Source organism: Cherax quadricarinatus, chromosome 19 (assembly GCF_038502225.1).
Source record: "Cherax quadricarinatus isolate ZL_2023a chromosome 19, ASM3850222v1, whole genome shotgun sequence".
Lineage (NCBI taxonomy): Eukaryota > Metazoa > Arthropoda > Malacostraca > Decapoda > Parastacidae > Cherax > Cherax quadricarinatus.
In genome coordinates, this window is record NC_091310.1 from 28203841 (window position 1) to 28224605 (window position 20765).

At 38.6% G+C, this 20765-nt stretch overlaps 1 protein-coding gene across 3 annotated transcripts in view; it reads right to left on the reverse strand.

Moving 5' to 3' along the window:
* The window catches only part of LOC128692751 (delta-myrmicitoxin-Mri1a-like), a 40313-nt gene extending 30751 nt beyond the window's left edge, over positions 1-9562 (reverse strand). The window contains exons 1-2 of one of the 3 annotated variants that reach the window (XM_053782089.2): positions 9453-9507; positions 5932-6551 (exon numbers count right to left, since the gene is read on the reverse strand). In XM_053782089.2, coding sequence (XP_053638064.1) covers positions 6249-6551; positions 9453-9461 — 312 coding nt within the window. In that variant the 5' untranslated portion in view covers positions 9462-9507 and the 3' untranslated portion in view covers positions 5932-6248. Of the gene's footprint in view, positions 1-5931; positions 6552-7534; positions 8060-9452 lie in introns of those variants that run through there. The other 2 variants (XR_008408763.2, XR_011392188.1) reach the window with 2 other exon arrangements.
* Positions 9563-20765: the final 11203 nt, after the last annotated feature.

Sequence of the window (20765 nt, forward strand, 5' to 3'; positions counted from 1 at the left end):
TACACTGTACTACACTGTACTACACTGTACTACACTGTAATACACTATACTACACTGTACTACACTGTACTACATTGTACTACACTGTACTACACTGTACTACACTGTACTACACCGTACTACACTGTACTACACTATACTACACTGTACTACACTGTACTACACTGAACTACACTGTAATACACTATACTACACTGTACTACACTGTACTACACTGTACTACACTGTACTACACTGTAATACACTATACTACACTGTACTACACTGTACTACATTGTACTACCCTGTACTACACTGTACTACACTGTACTACACCGTACTACACTGTACTACACTATACTACACTGTACTACACTGTACTACACTGTACTACACTGCACTACACTGTACTACACTGTACTACACTGTACTACACTGCACTACACTGTACTACACTGTACTACACTGTACTACACTGTACTACATTGTACTACACTGTACTACACTGTACTACACTGTAATACACTATACTACACTGTACTACACTGAACTACACTGTAATACACTATACTACACTGTACTACACTGGACTACATTGTACTACACTGTACTACACTGTACTACACTGTACTACACTGTAATACACTATACTACACTGTACTACACTGTACTACATTGTACTACACTGTACTACACTGTAATACACTATACTACACTGTACTACACTGTACTACAATGTACTACACTGTACTACACTGTACTACACTGTACTACACTGTAATACACTATACTACACTGTACTACACTGAACTACACTGTAATACACTATACTACACTGTACTACACTGTACTACACTGAACTACACTGTAATACACTATACTACACTGTACTACATTGTACTACACTGTACTACACTGTACTACACTGTACTACACTGTAATACACTATACTACACTGTACTACACTGTACTACACTGTACTACACTGTAATACACTATACTACACTGTACTACACTGTACTACACTGTACTACACTGTACTACACTGTACTACATTGTACTACACTGTACTACACTGTACTACACTGTACTACACTGTAATACACTATACTACACTGTACTACACTGTACTACACGGTACTACACTGTACTACACTGTACTACATTGTACTACACTGTACTACACTGTACTACGCTGTACTACACTGTACTACACTGTACTACACTGTACTACACTGTACTACACTGTACTACACTGAACTACACTGTAATACACTATACTACACTGTACTACACTGTACTACACTGTACTATACTGTACTACACTGTAATACACTATACTACACTGTACTACACTGTACTACATTGTACTACACTGTACTACACTGTACTACACTGTACTACACCGTACTACACTGTACTACACTATACTACACTGTACTACACTGTACTACACTGAACTACACTGTAATACACTATACTACACTGTACTACACTGTACTACACTGTACTACACTGTACTACACTGTAATACACTATACTACACTGTACTACACTGTACTACATTGTACTACACTGTACTACACTGTACTACACTGTACTACACTGTACTACACTGTACTACACTATACTACACTGTACTACACTGTACTACACTGTACTACACTGCACTACACTGTACTACACTGTACTACACTGTACTACACTGCACTACACTGTACTACACTGTACTACACTGTACTACACTGTACTACACTGTACTACACTGTACTACACTGTACTACACTGTACTACACTACACTACACTGTACTACACTGTACTACACTGTACTACACTGTACTACGCTGTACTACACTATACTACACTGTACTACACTGTACTACACTGTACTACACTGTACTACACTATACTGCACTGTACTACACTGTACTACACTATACTACACTGTACTACACTGTACTACACTGTACTACACTGTACTACACTGTACTACATTGTACTACATTGTACTACACTATACTACACTGTACTACATTGTACTACACTGTACTACACTGTACTACACTGTACTACACTATACTACACTGTACTACACTGTACTACACTGTACTACGCTGTACTACACTGTACTACATTGTGCTACACTGTACTACACTGTACTACACTGTACTACACTGTACTACACTGTACTACACTGTACTACACTGTGCTACATTGTACTGCACTGTACTACATTGTACTACACTACTACACTGTACTACATTGTACTACACTGTACTACACTGTACTACACTGTACTACACTGTACTACACTGTACTACATTGTACTGCACTGTACTACACTGTACTACACTGTACTACACTGTACTACACTGTACTACACTGTACTACATTGTACTACACTGTACTACACTGTTCTACACTGTACTACACTGTACTACACTGTTCTACACAGTACTACACTGTACTACATTGTACTACACTGTACTACACTGTACTACATTGTACTACACTGTACTACACTGTACTACACTGTACTACATTGTACTACACTGTACTACACTGTACTACACTGCACTACACTGTACTACATTGTACTACACTGTACTACACTGTACTACGTTGTACTACACTGTACTACACTGTACTACACTGTACTACACTGTACTACATTGTACTACACTGTACTACACTGTACTACACTGTACTACACTGTACTACATTGTACTACACTGTACTACGTTGTACTACACTGTACTACACTGTACTACATTGTACTACACTGTACTACACTGTACTACACTGTACTACACTGTACTACACTGTACTACATTGTACTACACTGTACTACACTGTACTACATTGTACTACACTGTACTACACTGTACTACACTGATACACGAGATACTGTTTGACAACTAACAGTGGCTACTATGTTTTTTTTATTTAAAAAAAAGATTTACGTTTTCTATTCAAATCACTACATATATACAGCTGTAAACTAAACTGGAAAACTACATTATTTCTTTTTTACTCATGAATCTACTTGCAATGCAGTCACATTGATAAAAAATATTACTTGGTAATAAGTAATACATATTTTATAAAAAAGAGGATAAATAAATAAACAAGGTATGATGTAGCACGTAATGAAAGTAGTTTGTTAGATTATGTATTGGTGGATAAAAGGTTGATGGGTAGGCTCCAGGATGTACATGTTTATAGAAGGGCAACTGATATATCGGATCATTATTTAGTTGTAGCTACAGTTAGAGGTTAGGTTAGGTAAGGTTCGTCAGGAAACAGTTAGAGTAAGAGGTAGATGGGAAAAGAGGAAGGTGGCAACAACAAGTAAGAGGGAGGTGAAAGTGTATAAACTAAGGGAGGAGGAAGTTCGGGTGAGATATAAGCGACTATTGGCAGAAAGGTGGGCTAGTGCAAAGATGAGTAGTGGGGGGGTTGAAGAGGGTTGGAATAGTTTTAAAAATGCAGTATTAGAATGTGGGGCAGAAGTTTGTGGTTATAGGAGGGTGGGGGCAGGAGGAAAGAGGAGTGATTGGTGGAATGATGAAGTAAAGGGTGTGATAAAAGAGAAAAAGGTAGCTTATGAGAGGTTTTTACAAAGCAGAAGTGTTATAAGAAGAGCAGAGTATATGGAGAGTAAAAGAAAGGTAAAGAGAGTGGTGAGAGATTGCAAAAGGAGAGCAGATGATAGAGTGGGAGAGGCACTGTCAAGAAATTTTAATGAAAATAAGAAAAAAATTTGGAGTGAGTTAAACAAGTTAAGAAAGCCTAGGGAAAGTATGGATTTGTCAGTTAAAAACAGAGTAGGGGAGTTAGTAGATGGGGAGAGGGAGGTATTAGGTAGATGGCGAGAATGTTTTGAGGAACTTTTAAATGTTAAGGAAGAAACAGAGGCAGTAATTTCATGCACTGGTCAGGGAGGTATACCATCTTTTAGGAGTGAAGAAGAGCAGAATATAAGTGTGGGGGAGGTACGTGAGGCATTACGTAAAATGAAAGGGGATAAAGCAGCTGGAACTGATGGGATCATGACAGAAATGTTAAAAGCAGGGGGGGATAAAGTGTTGGAGTGGTTGGTACTTTTGTTTAATAAATGTATGAAAGAGGGGAAGGTACCTAGGGATTGGCGGAGAGCATGTATAGTCCCTTTATATAAAGGGAAAGGGGACAAAAGAGACTGTAAAAATTATAGAGGAATAAGTTTACTGAGTATACCAGGAAAAGTGTACGGTAGGGCTATAATTGAAAGAATTAGAGGTAAGACAGAATGTAGGATTGCGGATGAGCAAGGAGATTTCAGAGTGGGTAGGGGATGTGTAAATCAAGTGTTTACATTGAAGCATATATGTGAACAGTATTTAGATAAAGGTAGGGAAGTTTTTATTGCATTTATGGATTTAGAAAAGGCATATGATAGAGTGCATAGAGGAGCAATGTGGCAGATGTTGCAAGTATATGGAATAGGTGGTAAGTTATTAAATGCTGTAAAGACTTTTTATGAGGATAGTGAGGCTCAGGTTAGGGTGTGTAGAAGAGAGGGAGAATACTTCCCGGTAAAAGTAGGTCTTAGACAGGGATATGTAATGTCACCATGGTTTATAGATGGGGTTGTTAAGGAAGTAAATGCTAGGGTGTTCGGGAGAGGGGTGGGATTAAATTTTGGGGAATCAAATTCAAAATGGGAATTGACACATTACTTTTTGCTGATGATACTGTGCTTATGGGAGATTCTAAAGAAAAATTGCAAAGGTTAGTGGATGAGTTTGGGAATGTGTGCAAAGGTAGAAAGTTGAAAGTGAACATAGAAAAGAGGAAGGTGATGAGGGTGTCAAATGATTTAGATAAAGAAAAATTGGATATCAAATTGGGGAGGAGGAGTATGGAAGAAGTGAATGTTTTCAGATACTTGGGAGTTGACGTGTCGGCGGATGGATTTATGAAGGACGAGGTTAATCATAGAATTGATGAGGGAAAAAAGGTGAGTGGTGCGTTGAGGTATATGTGGAGTTAAAAAACGTTATCTATGGAGGCAAAGAAGGGAATGTATGAAAGTATAGTAGTACCAACACTCTTATATGGGTGTGAAGCTTGGGTGGTAAATGCAGCAGCGAGGAGACGGTTGGAGGCAGTGGAGATGTCCTGTTTAAGGGCAATGTGTGGTGTAAATATTATGCAGAAATTTCGGAGCGTGGAAATTAGGAAAAGGTGTGGAGTTAATAAAAGTATTAGTCAGAGGGCAGAAGAGGGGTTGTTGAGGTGGTTTGGTCATTTAGAGAGAATGGATCAAAGTAGAATGACATGGAAAGCATATAAATCTATAGGGGAAGGAAGACGGGGTAGGGGTCGTCCTCGAAAGGGTTGGAGAGAGGGGGTAAAGGAGGTTTTGTGGGCATGGGGCTTGGACTTCCAGCAAGCGTGCGTGAGCGTGTTAGATAGGAGTGAATGGAGACGAATGGTACTTGGGACCTGACGATCTGTTGGAGTGTGAGCAGGGTAATATTTAGTGAAGGGATTCAGGGAAACCGGTTATTTTCATATAGTCGGACTTGAGTCCTGGAAATGGGAAGTACAATGCCTGCACTTTAAAGGAGGGGTTTGGGATATTGGCAGTTTGGAGGGATATGTTGTGTATCTTTATATGTGTATGCTTCTAAACTGTTGTATTCTGAGCACCTCTGCAAAAACAGTGATAATGTGCGAGTGTGGTGAAAGTGTTGAATGATGATGAAAGTATTTTCTTTTTGGGGATTTTCTTTCATTTTTGGGTCACCCTGCCTCGGTGGGAGACGGCCGACTTGTTGAAAAAAAAATGAAGAGAGTACCTTTGACTTCACGACATTACTGCGAGGACAAACCTGAGAGACACAGAACAACATACCGAGAGAAATTGTCGAGGAGTGGTAAGGTTATATGTAGTTAATTAAATGTTATATAATGTGAATCTTTTATTTGTGAGTACATAATAATCACAAACAAAGTATTAAGATAGAAAGTTCAATTAAAATGTCAAGAAATGGATTTGGGAAAGGAATAAGAATGATGCTAGTAGGTTGTGTCTTGGTGGAGTGAAGGAGTTGACCAGATACCTTCCAGGTGTTTGGAGACTTGTGTGCAGTAATGGACACTTCTGTATAGTGTCGGACACTTGTTTATAGTAATGAACGCATGTGGGCAGTTCTGGACATGTACGTACAACACTGGACATCTGGCTATATCATCTCTCAGCGCCATATATCGATGGCGTCTATGAGCATATAAAAGGGCAAGGACCGAAAATGGTGTAACAGGGGCAGTCCTTCCGACGTTTGGGGACTAGGCCAGCCAGAGCCAAGGGATTAGGGTCAGCCAGGGCTTCAGGAGCTGGGTCAGCCAAAGCTTCAGCAGCAGGGTCAGCCAAAGCTTCAGCAGCAGGGTCAGCCAAAGCTTCAGCAGCAGGGTCAGCCAAAGCTTCAGCAACAGGGTCAGCCAGGGCTAAAGGGTCAGGAAAGGCTCGGACTGATCCCATCAGCACAGAGATGGTCATCACCACCATCAAGATCAAATGAATCTGTAAGATATCGAAAACTATACGAGGATTCATGTCAATATCTATAAAATCTTTCTTTGAATGCATTTAATTTCGTACCACCGAGCAAAAGAAATATTTATGTTACTGCTTGGTTAATAACGAGAAATATGTTTAGTAAAATGTTTTCCACTGCTTTTGCTTCAAAAATTGATAAATGTCCTACAGTATCTTAGCTCTAAGTTTTTCGTCTCCTGTCTAACTGTATGTGCTACGTCACTAAAAAGACTGCTTAGTTAGTGGTGTTAGGATAATAAATATCTTTTAGGGAAACTGTAATAAGTGTAAGCAGAGTGGCTGTGTTTACTCTTTTATACAGAGATTGAAACAGGTTAGGTTAAGTAAGAATAGTGTATGGTAGGTTAGGGGAGAGGTTATGTTCTGTTATGTTAAGTCTGTGAGTGAACTTACCACCAAAGTGAGAGAGTAAACTAATTAACACTGTTAGCTACATCAACAAAGAACGAAAAGCTTCCAGTATAGCTTATATGTTGTGGGTGTTGTTACCCAGTACCAAAATATTGTATCAGTAGGTCCCAAAAATTACTGAGAACACAAAATCGGTTTATGATGCATGACTAAAACTGTGTTCAATACACTAGTTTCATGTTGATAACTGAGTTAAACTCGGGTTGAGATTAATGACATCCGTTCATTACAGAACCGACACTGTTCAACTGGCTGTCATCAGACGTATTTATATAAAGACCGGCAGTGTTGCCGACTCAGGGAATACGAAGTTTAACTGGCACTGTGTACTGGATTTTCCAGGAAAAAAAATATAATAATACACACATTAGTGTATGAAAAAAACATTCATTATTATTGTCATCATTGAATGAACCTGCACTTGCAAGGCCAGAAGTGGTGCCTCTGTTGCATTTGTGGATCAGTAGGCCTATGACAGATTCTGAAGGAAACTGTTCAGAAGACATAAGGATATTTGTATTTACTCAAAGAGTACATAACACAGAGCTTTTATTTATAAATGCGTAATCACATACGGAGTTTTTTTTTAACATACAAAATTAAGTTGAAATTTCAACAGTTGGATGTGGGAACAGGGATAAGAAGTAACTTGTGTCCAGGTGAAGTGAAGGAATTGGCTCAACATCTTCCTGGTGTCTGGAGAATTATTTGCTGAGGGACTCGACTCTTCCGCACAGTGCCGGACAATTGCCTATAGTACTAAAAACTTGTGCACAGTACTGGACACTTGTGTACTGCCCTGCACAATATTGGATATCTAGCAGCATCGTCTCACAGTGGCATCTACGAGCAAATACAGAGGGTAAAGTTTTCATTTTATTCAGGAGAACGCGCTGCGGCCGCTGTGGTTAAAAATCGCCAGGGAAAGTACCATCATCACAGGGACAACACCTGTTAGGGGAGGGCCCTGGACCTGCCAGAGCCGATGGATCAGGGTCAGCCAGAGCTGACCCCATCAGCACAGAGATGGTCATCACTACCACCACCAGGATCAAGTGAATCTGTAAGATATCGTAAAAACCAAACGATGAGCCATGTAGATAGTTTTGAATTCTTTCAGTGAATGCGTTTCAATTTGTGCAGTCAAGCAGGCTATTTATATTCCTGTTTGGCTAATAATGAGAAATATGTTTCACTGTTACCCTTTATATAACAAAAAATATCTGTGCCAAACTTTCAAATTAAAAGAATAACATCAAACCTCAATTACTTTTGTACTTTCTCTCAGCTTTTAGTTTTCCTAACTTATGTCTGAAAGTGCTACACCAGTAAACTTTACAAGACTGCTTAGAGGTGCTAAAATAATAAATATTTATGGGAGACCCAACTTACGTGGGTGACGAGTCTAAAAGCGGTAGTGTTTACTTTCTACACTGCGACTACATCAGGTTTGGTTAAGTGAGGATAGGGTAGAGTAGCTTAGAAGAATTACACACAGATATAACAACTGAGTCCTTATCATGTAGACATTTCGCCAAACAGCGGTTTTATGAATACAATGCAGGGACAAAAACGACAAAAACTAAAAGGGCTTTAATTGACTACATACACACCTAAATGTCACCCATCTCTACAAACATTGTATCATGATGAAATAAATAATTTTAGTCTTTATCTTTAAAAGGTGAGGTAATCAGTCCGTCAACTTAGCAGCAAGTGCTCAGTACCGCAGTCTTGATGAATCTGAAGCACAGGCAGGAAGTGGACTTATATACTGGAGTCAGATTAGGTGCAGCAGACAAAGGTGTTGTCACTGGTACGTGGGATTCCCCTTGGGCCATAGGTAGTAAGTAGTTGTGGAGTTGTCCTCTGTACCGAGTTGCTGTGTCTGATATGTATCATAACATCAATAATACCGACAAGTTGAAGAATTAAACACAAGTGCAACAACTGGGTATCTTTATTATGTAGACGTTTTGCCATCCAGTGGCTTTATCAATACATCACCGAGACAAAAACCAGAAGACTGAAGAGGTAGAAGGTGACGTAATCAGTCCCTCGTCAGTCTTCTGTTTTTGTCGATGTATTGTATTGATAAACCCACTGATGGCGAAACGTCTACGTAATAAATATACTCAGTTGTTGCACCTATGTCTAATTCTTCAACTTGTCGGTATTATATACCATTGGTGTTTAAAGGCCGTAGGTTAGGTTAGGTTAGGTTAGGTTCCAGGTTAGGCTAGGCTAAGTTTTGCTGGATCAATGAATGACTAAACATTAAACCATAAAGAGTAAATTAAAAAGAAAAAAATTCATGTTAAGCCTAATGTTGTGAGTATTGCTCCCCATTACCAAGAACACAAAGAAAGTGTTGGTTTTGTGTTGTAAAACTCCCTAATTACTAATAACTCAAAATCGTTGTATGAGACATTATTAAAACTAAGTTCAACTCACAAGCTTCATGTTGACAGCTGAATTCAAGCCGGGGAGCGAGGATAGCAGTTCACAACAGAACTGGCAATATTCTACCAGCTGTGAAAAGCTTTATATATACAGGCCCACGGTGGGCAGGGGAATGCCAGTTGGGTGTTACTAGATTTAACTGGTCTTCTGGAGAGGATTTTCCAAGAAAAAGAAAGACATTCTATTTCTACTAGGCTTAAAAACAAAGAAACGTATGCATGGTTAAGATTGTATGTAAAATAAAAGGACACAAGTGCAACTAATGTGACATTTTATTTTGGCAACGTTTCGCTCTCCAGGAGCTTTGTCAAGCCGTTACAAACAGTACATGGACACAGAGGGTATATATAGGCTCAGAGTAACGTGCAATACTAGTGGTAGTAATAGTAGTAGTGATATAAGTTGTAGTAGTAGTAGTAATACAATATGTTAGAACTACTAACTTGCACATGAGTAAAAGGATATAAAAGCTATTACTTGGGAAACATAAAAATAGGTTAGACAAATATTTCTATTGGAGGCTGGATAGAGGCAGCCTGTTTCAATGTTCATTCTCTGTAATGTACTTGTGTAGTATTAACAGGAGAGACTACGTGATGGCAGGGTTTACTGTTTTCAGTACTGCACCTCACTCTGAGCCTATGTATACCCTCTGTGAATATTATATATTTTCTCCTTCATTTTAGCTTTATAAAACTACCTTAGTTCATATATTCACAATTGTTAAAATAATCAAAGTGCTATTCTCAGGTGCTAAAGAGTAATAAGTTCACTATTTTGCCATTATATTCCCAAGCTCGTTTATTTATTTTTTTCTCTCTTGTCCATATAGTCACATTTATTAAAATACTCCAGGTGCTATAGACTACCTCAGGTGCTACTGATTTTGCTTTTAATACATTCTTTTATTATTATATTCATTAGCTCCTTTATTTTAGCTGTAAATATCTACTGTAGTTTATAAACTCACTTGTTAAAATAATTAAGGTGCTATTAGATGCTTAAGTGTATAACTAAATTATCTATTCTGTAATAATCCCTTTTTCTTTCAAGTTTTTACAAGTTTTAGATTAATCACGGAGTCTTAGTCATAAGACTAGTTGTAGATCCAATATGAATCTTATATCATTTTACTCAGAAAATCTAGTTTGTAAAATTACTCTCATCCTGTGATTACAGACATAGATCCTGATGTAAACTTTTTACAAAATGAATTACATGAATCAACCAGTAACTGTAATTACTACACAGCAGACCAAGCAAAGACATTATTCAGTGCTAACAATAACATAACCATCTTTAACTACAATGTCAGCAGATCCTTGAGCAAACATTATGATGACCTCACAGCATTACTCAATTCCTTTTATTCCAATATATCAGTCATCACACTCACAGAAACCTGGCTTAAGCCTGATATTACAGATGTCTATACCATTCCTGGCTACATGGCCATACACAACTGTAGAACAGACCAGCAAGGGAGAGGAACAGCTATATACTACTCAAATCAACTTGAATGTATCAATAAATCTTGCACAAGGGACGAACATGGAGAATATATCATAGCCAAATTTAAATCAAAAGACCTGCAAAAACCCCTCACAGTTATAAACATCTACAGAGTACCACAGTCAAACATTTATCACTTTAGTGAAAAACTAGGAAACATGATTACTGATGCACACATGAATAAAGACCACCTACTACTAACAGGTGATTTCAACATAAACATACTACACGACCAGGACCCACAAGTAACCGAATTCACAAACTCAGTGAGTAACTGCCTGTTGCTACCAACAATATCTAAACCTACAAAAATCTCCGAGACAAGCATCTCCTTAATAGACCACATCTAGACAAACACCATATCCGCTTTAAAATCAGGCATAATCACAGACAACACTACAGACCACTACCCAACCTTTCTCATAACTAATCTAGGCAAACTGCTACAAGATATTACTAAAGTAGCCTTCAGACTACATAACGAGACAGCAGTTAACAACTTTATAGCAGCTATGAATAACATCGATTGGCAAAATGAGCTCGAAACATACAGATATGAATGAATGTATAAATAATTTTCTAAAAAAAAGCCCAATGCCTCTATAACAGACATTGCCCCAGAAAAACTAAACAGATCACAGCAAAGAGACTGAATAATCCCTGGCTAACACCGAGCATCCTCAAATCCATTAACACAAAGCACAAATATGAAAAACAGTATAGAATGGGTCAAATAACTAGAGAACATAACATCAAAGGTGATATAAAAAAAACTGGAAAACTCTATCTGCAATTCTTGGAACTAAAAAGCTATCCAAAAACAAAACAATCAAGCTAACAAAATCTGATGAACCCCAACTCACACCAACCGAAACAGCAGACTTAACGTTTTCTCCTCCACCATAGGAAAAAATCTAGCAAACAAAATACCAAGCACAAACACCCGTCCATCAGACTACCTCATAGGTACCTACCCAAATACGCTATTCCTAGCTCCAACCAACCCCACAGAAGTTACGCTCATCATAAACACCCTTAAAAACAAGGCAGGAGACATAAACAACTTGCCTGCTTTTATGTACAAAAAAGCTTCTCAAGTATTGTCACCAATTATTGCAACTCTCTTTAACAAATTCATTGAATCATCTACCTTCCCAACAATCCTCAAAATAGCGAGGGTCACTCCGATCCATAAAGGTGGTGACCAAGCTGACTTGAATAACTATAGACCAATACCTAACTTACCACTGCTCTCTAAAATCTTCGAAAAATTAATTCATAGACGAATCTATTCCTACCTCGTCTCACACAACATATTAAACCCTTGTCAGTTTGGATTCAGGAATAATAAAAGCACAAATGATGCTATCATACACATGCTAGAACTAATATATACCGCACTTGAAAAGAAAGAAGTCCCGCTGGGCATTTTCAGTGATTTATGTAAAGCTTTCGATACAGTCGACCATGAACTGCTGCACTCCAAATTAATGCACTATAGTATCAGAGGCCACTCCCTCAACTACCTAAAATCATACCTTAGTAACAGAACTCAGTATATGTATGCAAATGATGCAAACTCTTCCACCCAACCAATCACAGTAGGAGTCCCACAAGGAAGCGTCCTTGGACCACTCCTCTTTCTCATCTACATCAATTATCTACCGAATGCATCACAGCTACTCAAACCCATATTATTTGCAGATGACACCACATATGTCTTTTCCCACCCAAACACAGTCATACTAGCAAACATAGTCAATGCTGATTTACAGAAAATATCTGCCTTGATGATGACTAACAAACTTACCCTGAACACTGATAAAACCTATTTCATTCAGTCTGTAAACAAAGCAGCAAATGATCCAATTAACATAACGCTAAATGGATCATCAGTCACAAGACTTACAGAGGGAAAATTCCTAGGTATCCACCTTGACAGTAGCCTTAAGTTCCAGACACACATACAACAAATCACCAAGAAAATCTCCAAGACTGTATGCATACTATCAAAGATAAAGTACTACGTTCCACAATAAGCTCTCCTGGCACTGTACCATTCACTCATATACCCTTATCTTACATATGGAATTTGTGCATGGGGATCAACAACATCCAATCACCTAAAACCCCTAATAACCCAGCAAAAGGCATCAGTAAGAATGATAACAAATTCCCACTCCCGCCAGCATACTCCACCAATTTTCAAAAGTCTGAATCTGCTCACCATTAAGAACATCCATACTTATTCATGTGCCTACTACATACACAGAACAATACACGCAAATACAAACCCTCCACTCAAACTTCTCCTCACCAACCTAACCAGGACACGTGACCACAACACAAGACACATAAAGGGTCCCAAAATATGGAATTCATTACCAGAAGATATTAAAGTAACCCAATCTGAAAATCAATTTAAGACTCTTCTCAAAAGCCACTTAATCACCCAAGACTAAATGCTAAATACTCAGTACACATTTACTCACCTATGTACTCCCACATCATAACTGAAACAATCACTTTGAACCTTTTATCCATTATTGACAGGAATATAATTGATTCGTTGTTTTTCACAAAAAGCATTTTAGAATATAAATATACCTTTGTATTATACAAATTTTGATTCATTTATCATTAATATTCTACTGTACAACTATGAAATAATTACTATCCTACTGTACAACTATGATATAATCCTTAGTGTTAAGTAGACTGTAAGCCAATAATGATAAGTTGGCCCATAATGCCTAGGCATAATAGAGGCTCTCTTTGCATTGCAACCCACTATTGTAAATACAAAATCTCAATGTACTGTTTGCAAAGACATAAATTAAATAAATAAATAAATAAATAAATAAGTAAATAAATAAATAAAATACCGACAGGTTGTTAGGTAAGACACATATGTAACAGTTAGGTATCTTTATTTCGAAACGTTTCGCCTACACAGTAGACTTCTTCAGTCGAGTACAGAAAAGTTGATACAAGCAGAAGAAGTTTTGAGGTGGTCAGTCCCTCAGTCTGGATAAGAGTATTGTTCCATAGTCATATCATATCCTGAGGGTGATGATCAAATGACCCCAGTGAAAATAAGCCAGACAATCTGATGGCCCGGTTAATAACCCTCCGGGTTAATACTTCCAGGAATTTTTTTTTCTACTTACCTACAAGTAGTCATCCATACCAAATTCACTATACTAGACCATAGTGCAATTACTAGTGAGAGACTGGTGCTATTTGTAATTTGTATTTTTATATTATTAGACTAAACCTAGTTGTACTATAGCTCTTTCTAGCTCAATACATAGTCAATACGAAATTCACTATACTAGACCATAGTGCAATTACTAGTGAGAGACTGGTGCTATTTGTAATTTGTATTTTTATATTATTAGACTAAAGTTGTTGTACTATAGCTCTTTCTAGCTCAATACATAGCCAATACCAAATTCACTATATTAGACCATAGTGCAATTACTAGTGAGAGACTGGTGCTACTTTTAATTTGTATTTTTATATTATTAGATTAAATTCAGTTGTACCATAGCTCATTCTACCTCAAGACATAGTCAATACCAATTTCACTATATTAGACCATAGTGCAATTACTAGTGAGAGACTAGTGCTATTTTTAATTTGTACTTTTATATTATTAGATTAAACCTATTGTACTTTAGCTCACTCTAGCTCAAAACATAGACTCCACAAAAGTCATTATTAGACCTTAGTGCAATTACAAGTGAGAGTCTTGTTCTATTTTTAATTTGTATTTTTATATTACTAGTTTATACCTAGTTGTACTTTAGTTCATTCCAGCACAACACACAGACAACATCAACTTCATTATGTGTAGTAGTGACTATACCCTACATGACCAAAATACTCTAGCTATATACTTGTCCAAACTTCCAACCACTACAGATATCAGTAGTAGAACTCAACACACAACTCAGGATATAAATAACCACAATTCTAAACCTAGAAGATGATTGATCACGTTGACCCTGATCTAAACCTCCATAATCTGACACCCAATCAAAACCTATTGGAAAGTAACTGCCTTTATTACACAGCATCACAAGCCACCACTATCCTAAACAATGCTAAAAGTCTATCAGTACTTAACTACAACATCAGGTCCTTAAGCAAACACTATGATGACCTCCTAGCACTCCTTGAATCACTAAAGACACCCTTCTCCTGCATTATTCTTACTGAGACCTGGCTTAAGCAGGACACAATAGATATCTACCCTCTACCAGGAAACACAGCAATTCACAACTGCAGAACAAACCAAGTTGGGGGTGGTATTGCAATCTATTACTCTAACCAATTATCTTGTCTTAGCACCACTTGCTTTAGTGATGAATATGGGGAATACATTTTTGCTAATTTTACTGTAAAAAACCTTAAGACGCCTATAACAATCGGTGCCATTTACCGGATACCTCACACAAACATCCCAAATTTCAGTGAGAAATTAAAGTCACTAATAACAAACAGACAAATGAATAAGCACCACCTTCTCTTAGCTGGAGACTTCAACATCAACCTTGGCTTACTAGATGATCAGCCTGTAACTGATTTCATCAACAATATGAACAACACACTTCTCATACCTACAATAACTAAACCAACCAGGCTCACTGAGACAAGTGCAACCATAATAGACCACATATGGACCAATATACTAGCCCCCCTTAAATCAGGGATAATCACAGATAGCACTACAGACCACTACCCTACCTTCCTCCTGACAAACATTAGTAAACCACCACTTGAATACAACAAAGTCTCATTTAGACTCCATGACGAGGCCTCAGTAAGGAAGTTCACAGCTGACCTAGAGACTGTTGATTGGCCTACAGAATTCTCCAAGGCCAATGGTACTGATGACTGGACAGACATCTTTCTTAACAAATTACTTAGACTATACAACAAACATTGTCCTATAAAAACAAAACAGATCACAAACAAATGGCTTGGTTGCCCATGGCTAACCAGCACCATTCTGAAATCCATAGACAAGAAACACCAATATGAAAAGCAATATAGACAGGGCTTAATACACAAAGATACTCTTAAACACTATTCATCAGCTCTCACCAAAGTAATAAAAAAAGCCAAACAACTATACTACTCCAGTAGATTCACAGACACTAGAGGAGATATAAAAAAGACCTGGAAAACACTCTCTCAGATTCTAGGGACCCACAAACTGAGAAAAACCAAGAATATTGTCCTAACTAAACCTAATGAAACACCACTACATCCCACTGACACAGCTAACAAGATAAACGACTTCTTCTCAAACATAGGATCTAATCTCGCCAGTAAAATCCCACATACCAATGCCCATGCCGGGGACTACCTAGATGGTAATTTCCCTAATTCCTTCTATCTTGCACCAACTGAGCCCACGGAAGTCATTGGGATCATAAAGTCACTTAAAAATAACTCGGGGAATCTGTCTCATGTCCCACCATTACTGTACAAGCGAGCGGCCCATGTCCTTTCGCATGCTATTTCACTACTTTTTAACAAGTCAATAGAGACTAGCACCTTCCCGAAACTACTCAAGATGGCAAGGGTTACACCAATACATAAAGGTGGTGACCCTACAGACTTAAACAACTATAGGCCAATATCTAACTTACCATTGCTATCCAAAATCTTTGAGAAACTCGTGTACAAGAGACTGTATTCATTTATAACGGCTCAAAACATACTCAACCCCTGCCAGTTTGGATTCAGGAAAAATAAAAGCACTAATGATGCAATCATAAAAATGCTAGATCTGCTTTACACAGCATTGGAAAATAAGGAATATCCACTAGGAATTTTTATTGACCTAAGAAGAGCTTTTGACACAGTAAACCACCAAATCCTACTCCACAAACTTGACCACTACGGTATAAGAGGCCATGCGCTTGCTTATTTCAAATCTTACATTACTAATGGGTATCAGTACGTCACCATTAAAGACACAGCATCAGCAACACGGCCACTTGATACTGGAGTTCCGCAGGGAAGTGTCCTTGGTCCCCTGCTCTTCCTCATATACATCAATGACCTTCCAAACGTATCCCAACACCTGAAACCCATTCTCTTTGCTGATGACACGACTTACGTCATCTCTCACCCTAATCTTGCCACCCTCAACACCATTGTGAATGAGGAGCTGATTAAAATATCGACTTGGATGACAGCCAATAAACTTACGCTTAACACTGAAAAAACTTACTATATTATGTTTGGTAGCAGAGCAGGAGATGCACAAATTAACATTAAGATTGACAACACTCTAATTACCAGAAATAATGGGGGAAAATTCCTAGGCTTATACCTTGACAACAACCTGAATTTCAGCACCCATATCCAGCATATAGCCAAAAAAGTATCCAAAACGGTTGGGATCCTCTCCAAGATACGATACTACGTGCCGCTAAATGCCCTTCTCACACTATACCACTCACTTATTTATCCATACCTCACCTATGCTATTTGTGCTTGGGGATCAACTGCAGCAACACACCTAAAGCCAATAATAACCCAACAAAAAGCTGCAGTAAGAATAATCACTAAATCCCATCCCTGGCAGCACACCCCCCCCCCACTCTTCAAAGATCTAAACTTACTCCCAGTTCAGTACATCCACACTTACTACTGTGCAATCTATATCTACAGGGCCTTAAACTCTAATATCAACCTTGACCTAAAACGCTTTCTTGATAGTTGTGACAGAACCCACAGGCATAACACCAGACACAAACATCTCTACGACATTCCCCGTGTCCGACTAAACCTTTACAAAAATTCAATGTATGTCAAAGGCCCTAAAATCTGGAATACCCTACCTGAGAACTCTAGAACTGCAGACACATTCATCACCTTCAAAACTACCATTAGAAAACATCTTATCTCCCTGATACACCCCGTCAACTAACTACACGAATACCACCTGGTGGTTCACACTTACACTCGCTCACTCATTTGACCATAAACAGAAATATTAATCTCAGTCTTAAAATAATGAATCCTGTGATACTCCAATACTGAAACTATATACTGTGCCAAAACAAAAGCATTCACATTGCTAAACTCATAAACTAGTATTTAGTCACTTAGCCATAAGACCAACTTACCTCATAATTTGCAATATTTTACAATTAAGAATAAAACTAAGTATGCCCGAAATGCCTAGCCATGCTAAGCGTTCTAGTGGTACACTCTGTAATCACAATTTTACTACATGTAAACCAAACAATAACCAAATTTCTGTAAACTCAGCTTTGTAATCCTTATAGAGAATAAACTTTGAATTTGAATTTGAATTTGAATCCAAACCAAAAGGATATTGTAATAGTTACTCGTAAATTGTTGCGAAACTTCGTTTTCTCATAAAATAAGTCTGAAAGAAAACTATTTAACGGATAACCTGAGGAACCAGCAATGAGATACTGCAGCAGACAACAGCTCACACACTGTGGTCCTGGGGTTGTGATCCGGTACGGCTGGAAAAAATTAAGACGTGTTTCCTTAAGATACCTGCTGTCCATTGTTCACCCATCAGTAAAATGGGTGCCTGGGCGTTAGTCGACTGGTGTGGGTCGCATCCTGGGACAAAATTGACTTACTTTACCCGAAATTCTCTGCATAACAAGGTGCTTGCTATATAGTAGTATGTCACTGATGTCAGCTAGGCCTGTATACCGTGCGGGTCGCACCCTGGGGGACAATGCGGCAAACCGTCATCCTCGATGACGCATTGCCTTTCTTGGGTTATCCTGGGTAGCTATCCCTCCGGGGTTAAAAATTCGGACAAAATCTTATCTTTTCATATCTGATTTAACTGTACATAGTCGTATCAGTGGTAATGCAATAACAGACCAGTTAGAATATCATGGTCTTGTTTGTCGTAGATCCGAGGAAAAAAACGGTATGCGCTCCAATGAAAATTAGTCACATTTTTTTTTTACTTTATCGGGAAATCATAGGTTAAATCTACATAGTACACGATTTATGTTTCCATAAAATCTGTGTTCTTAATACCATGTCTAAACAAAATTAAGTTGCCTATCAAAATTCTAATTATTTTTATAATAATAATCATATCTTTATTTCTACAAGTACATACATATACAAGGTATATAGTCATAGCTGACATCAGTGACATACTACTGCGTAGAAAGCCGCTTGATATGTAGAGCATTTCGGGCAAATTAGGTCAGTTTTGTCCCAGGATGCGACCCACACCAGTCGACTAACACCCAGGTACCCATTAGTACTAATGGGTGAACAAGGACAACCGGTGTAAGGAAACACCCCCAATGTTTCCACCACTTCGCCAAGAATCGAACCCGACCCCCACCATGTGAAGCGAGAGCTTTTGCTAACAGGACAAGGGCCACCAAGAGGTTAACAACATTATCAAGAGAAGCCTTTCAACAGACAGATGCCTAGTAATAAGGTAGTCGCCCTAACTATGTAGATCAGATGATAGCCAAGAGCATCCTGGAGTTACTTTGCAACCCTGGAAAGCTCACTGTACTCACCTAATTGTGTTTGCAGGGGTCGAGACTCAGCTCCTGGCCCTGCCTCTTCACTCACCGCTACCGGGTCCTCCCTCTCCCTGCTCCATGAGCTTTATCATACCTCGTCTTAAATGTATAGTTCCTGCCTCCATTACATCGCTTGCCAGACTATTCCACTTCCTAACAACTCTGTGGCTGAAGAAATACTTCATAACATCCCTTTGACTCATCTGAGTCTTCAGCTTCCAAGTGTGACCTCTTGTTCTGTGTCCCCTCTCTGGAACATCCTGTCTCTGTCCACCTTGTCTATTACACACAGTATTTTGTATGTCGTTATCATGTCTCCCTTGACCCTCCTGTCCTCCAGTGTCGTCAGTCCGATTTCCCTTAACGTTTCTTCATAGGACATTCCCCTTAGCTCTGGAACCAGCCTTGATGCTAACCTTTGCACTTTCTCTAATTTCTCGACGTGTTTGACCAGGTGTGGGTTTCAAACAAACTGGTACTGCGTACTCCAGTATGGGCCTGACGTACACAGTATAAAGTATTGAACGATTCCTTACTGAGGTACCGGAACGCTGTCCTCAGGTTTGCCAAACGCCCATATGCTGCAGCAGTTATCTGGTTAATGTGTGCTTCTGGCGATGTACTCGGTATTATACTCACTCCTAGATCTTTGAAGACTTGAAGACTTTGGCCTCTGTCTGCGGTCTTTTTTGCCCTTCTCCGATCTTCATGACTTTGCATTTGGCGGGGTTAAATTCTAGGAGCCAGTTGCTGGACCGCGCATCCAGCCTGTCCAGGTCTCTTTGTAGATCTGTCTGGTCCGCGTCTGATTTAATTCTCCTTATTAACTTCACATCATCTGCAAACAGAGACACTTCTGAGTCTATCCCTTCCATCATGTCTTTCAAATATACCAAGAATAGCACTGGTCACAGGACTGACCCCTGTGGGACCCCGCTATGATTAAACATGTACATCTGCAATGGCTGACAATTATCGAAGGTATATCCTGTATAGCAGCAACGAAGGAGGTTCACCACCAGATTCAGGTAGTCTGAAAAATTATATGTGTATTGTTTCTGCTGGGTCGCCATGGTTATAACGTGCTCATGTGTGGTGGGTAGAGTTGCTGATTAGTGAAGTCACTGAGCATGGGGTCTGTGCTCTTCTGGTCCGGCATGATGCATACCTATATATATATATATATATATATATATATATATATATATATATATATATATATATA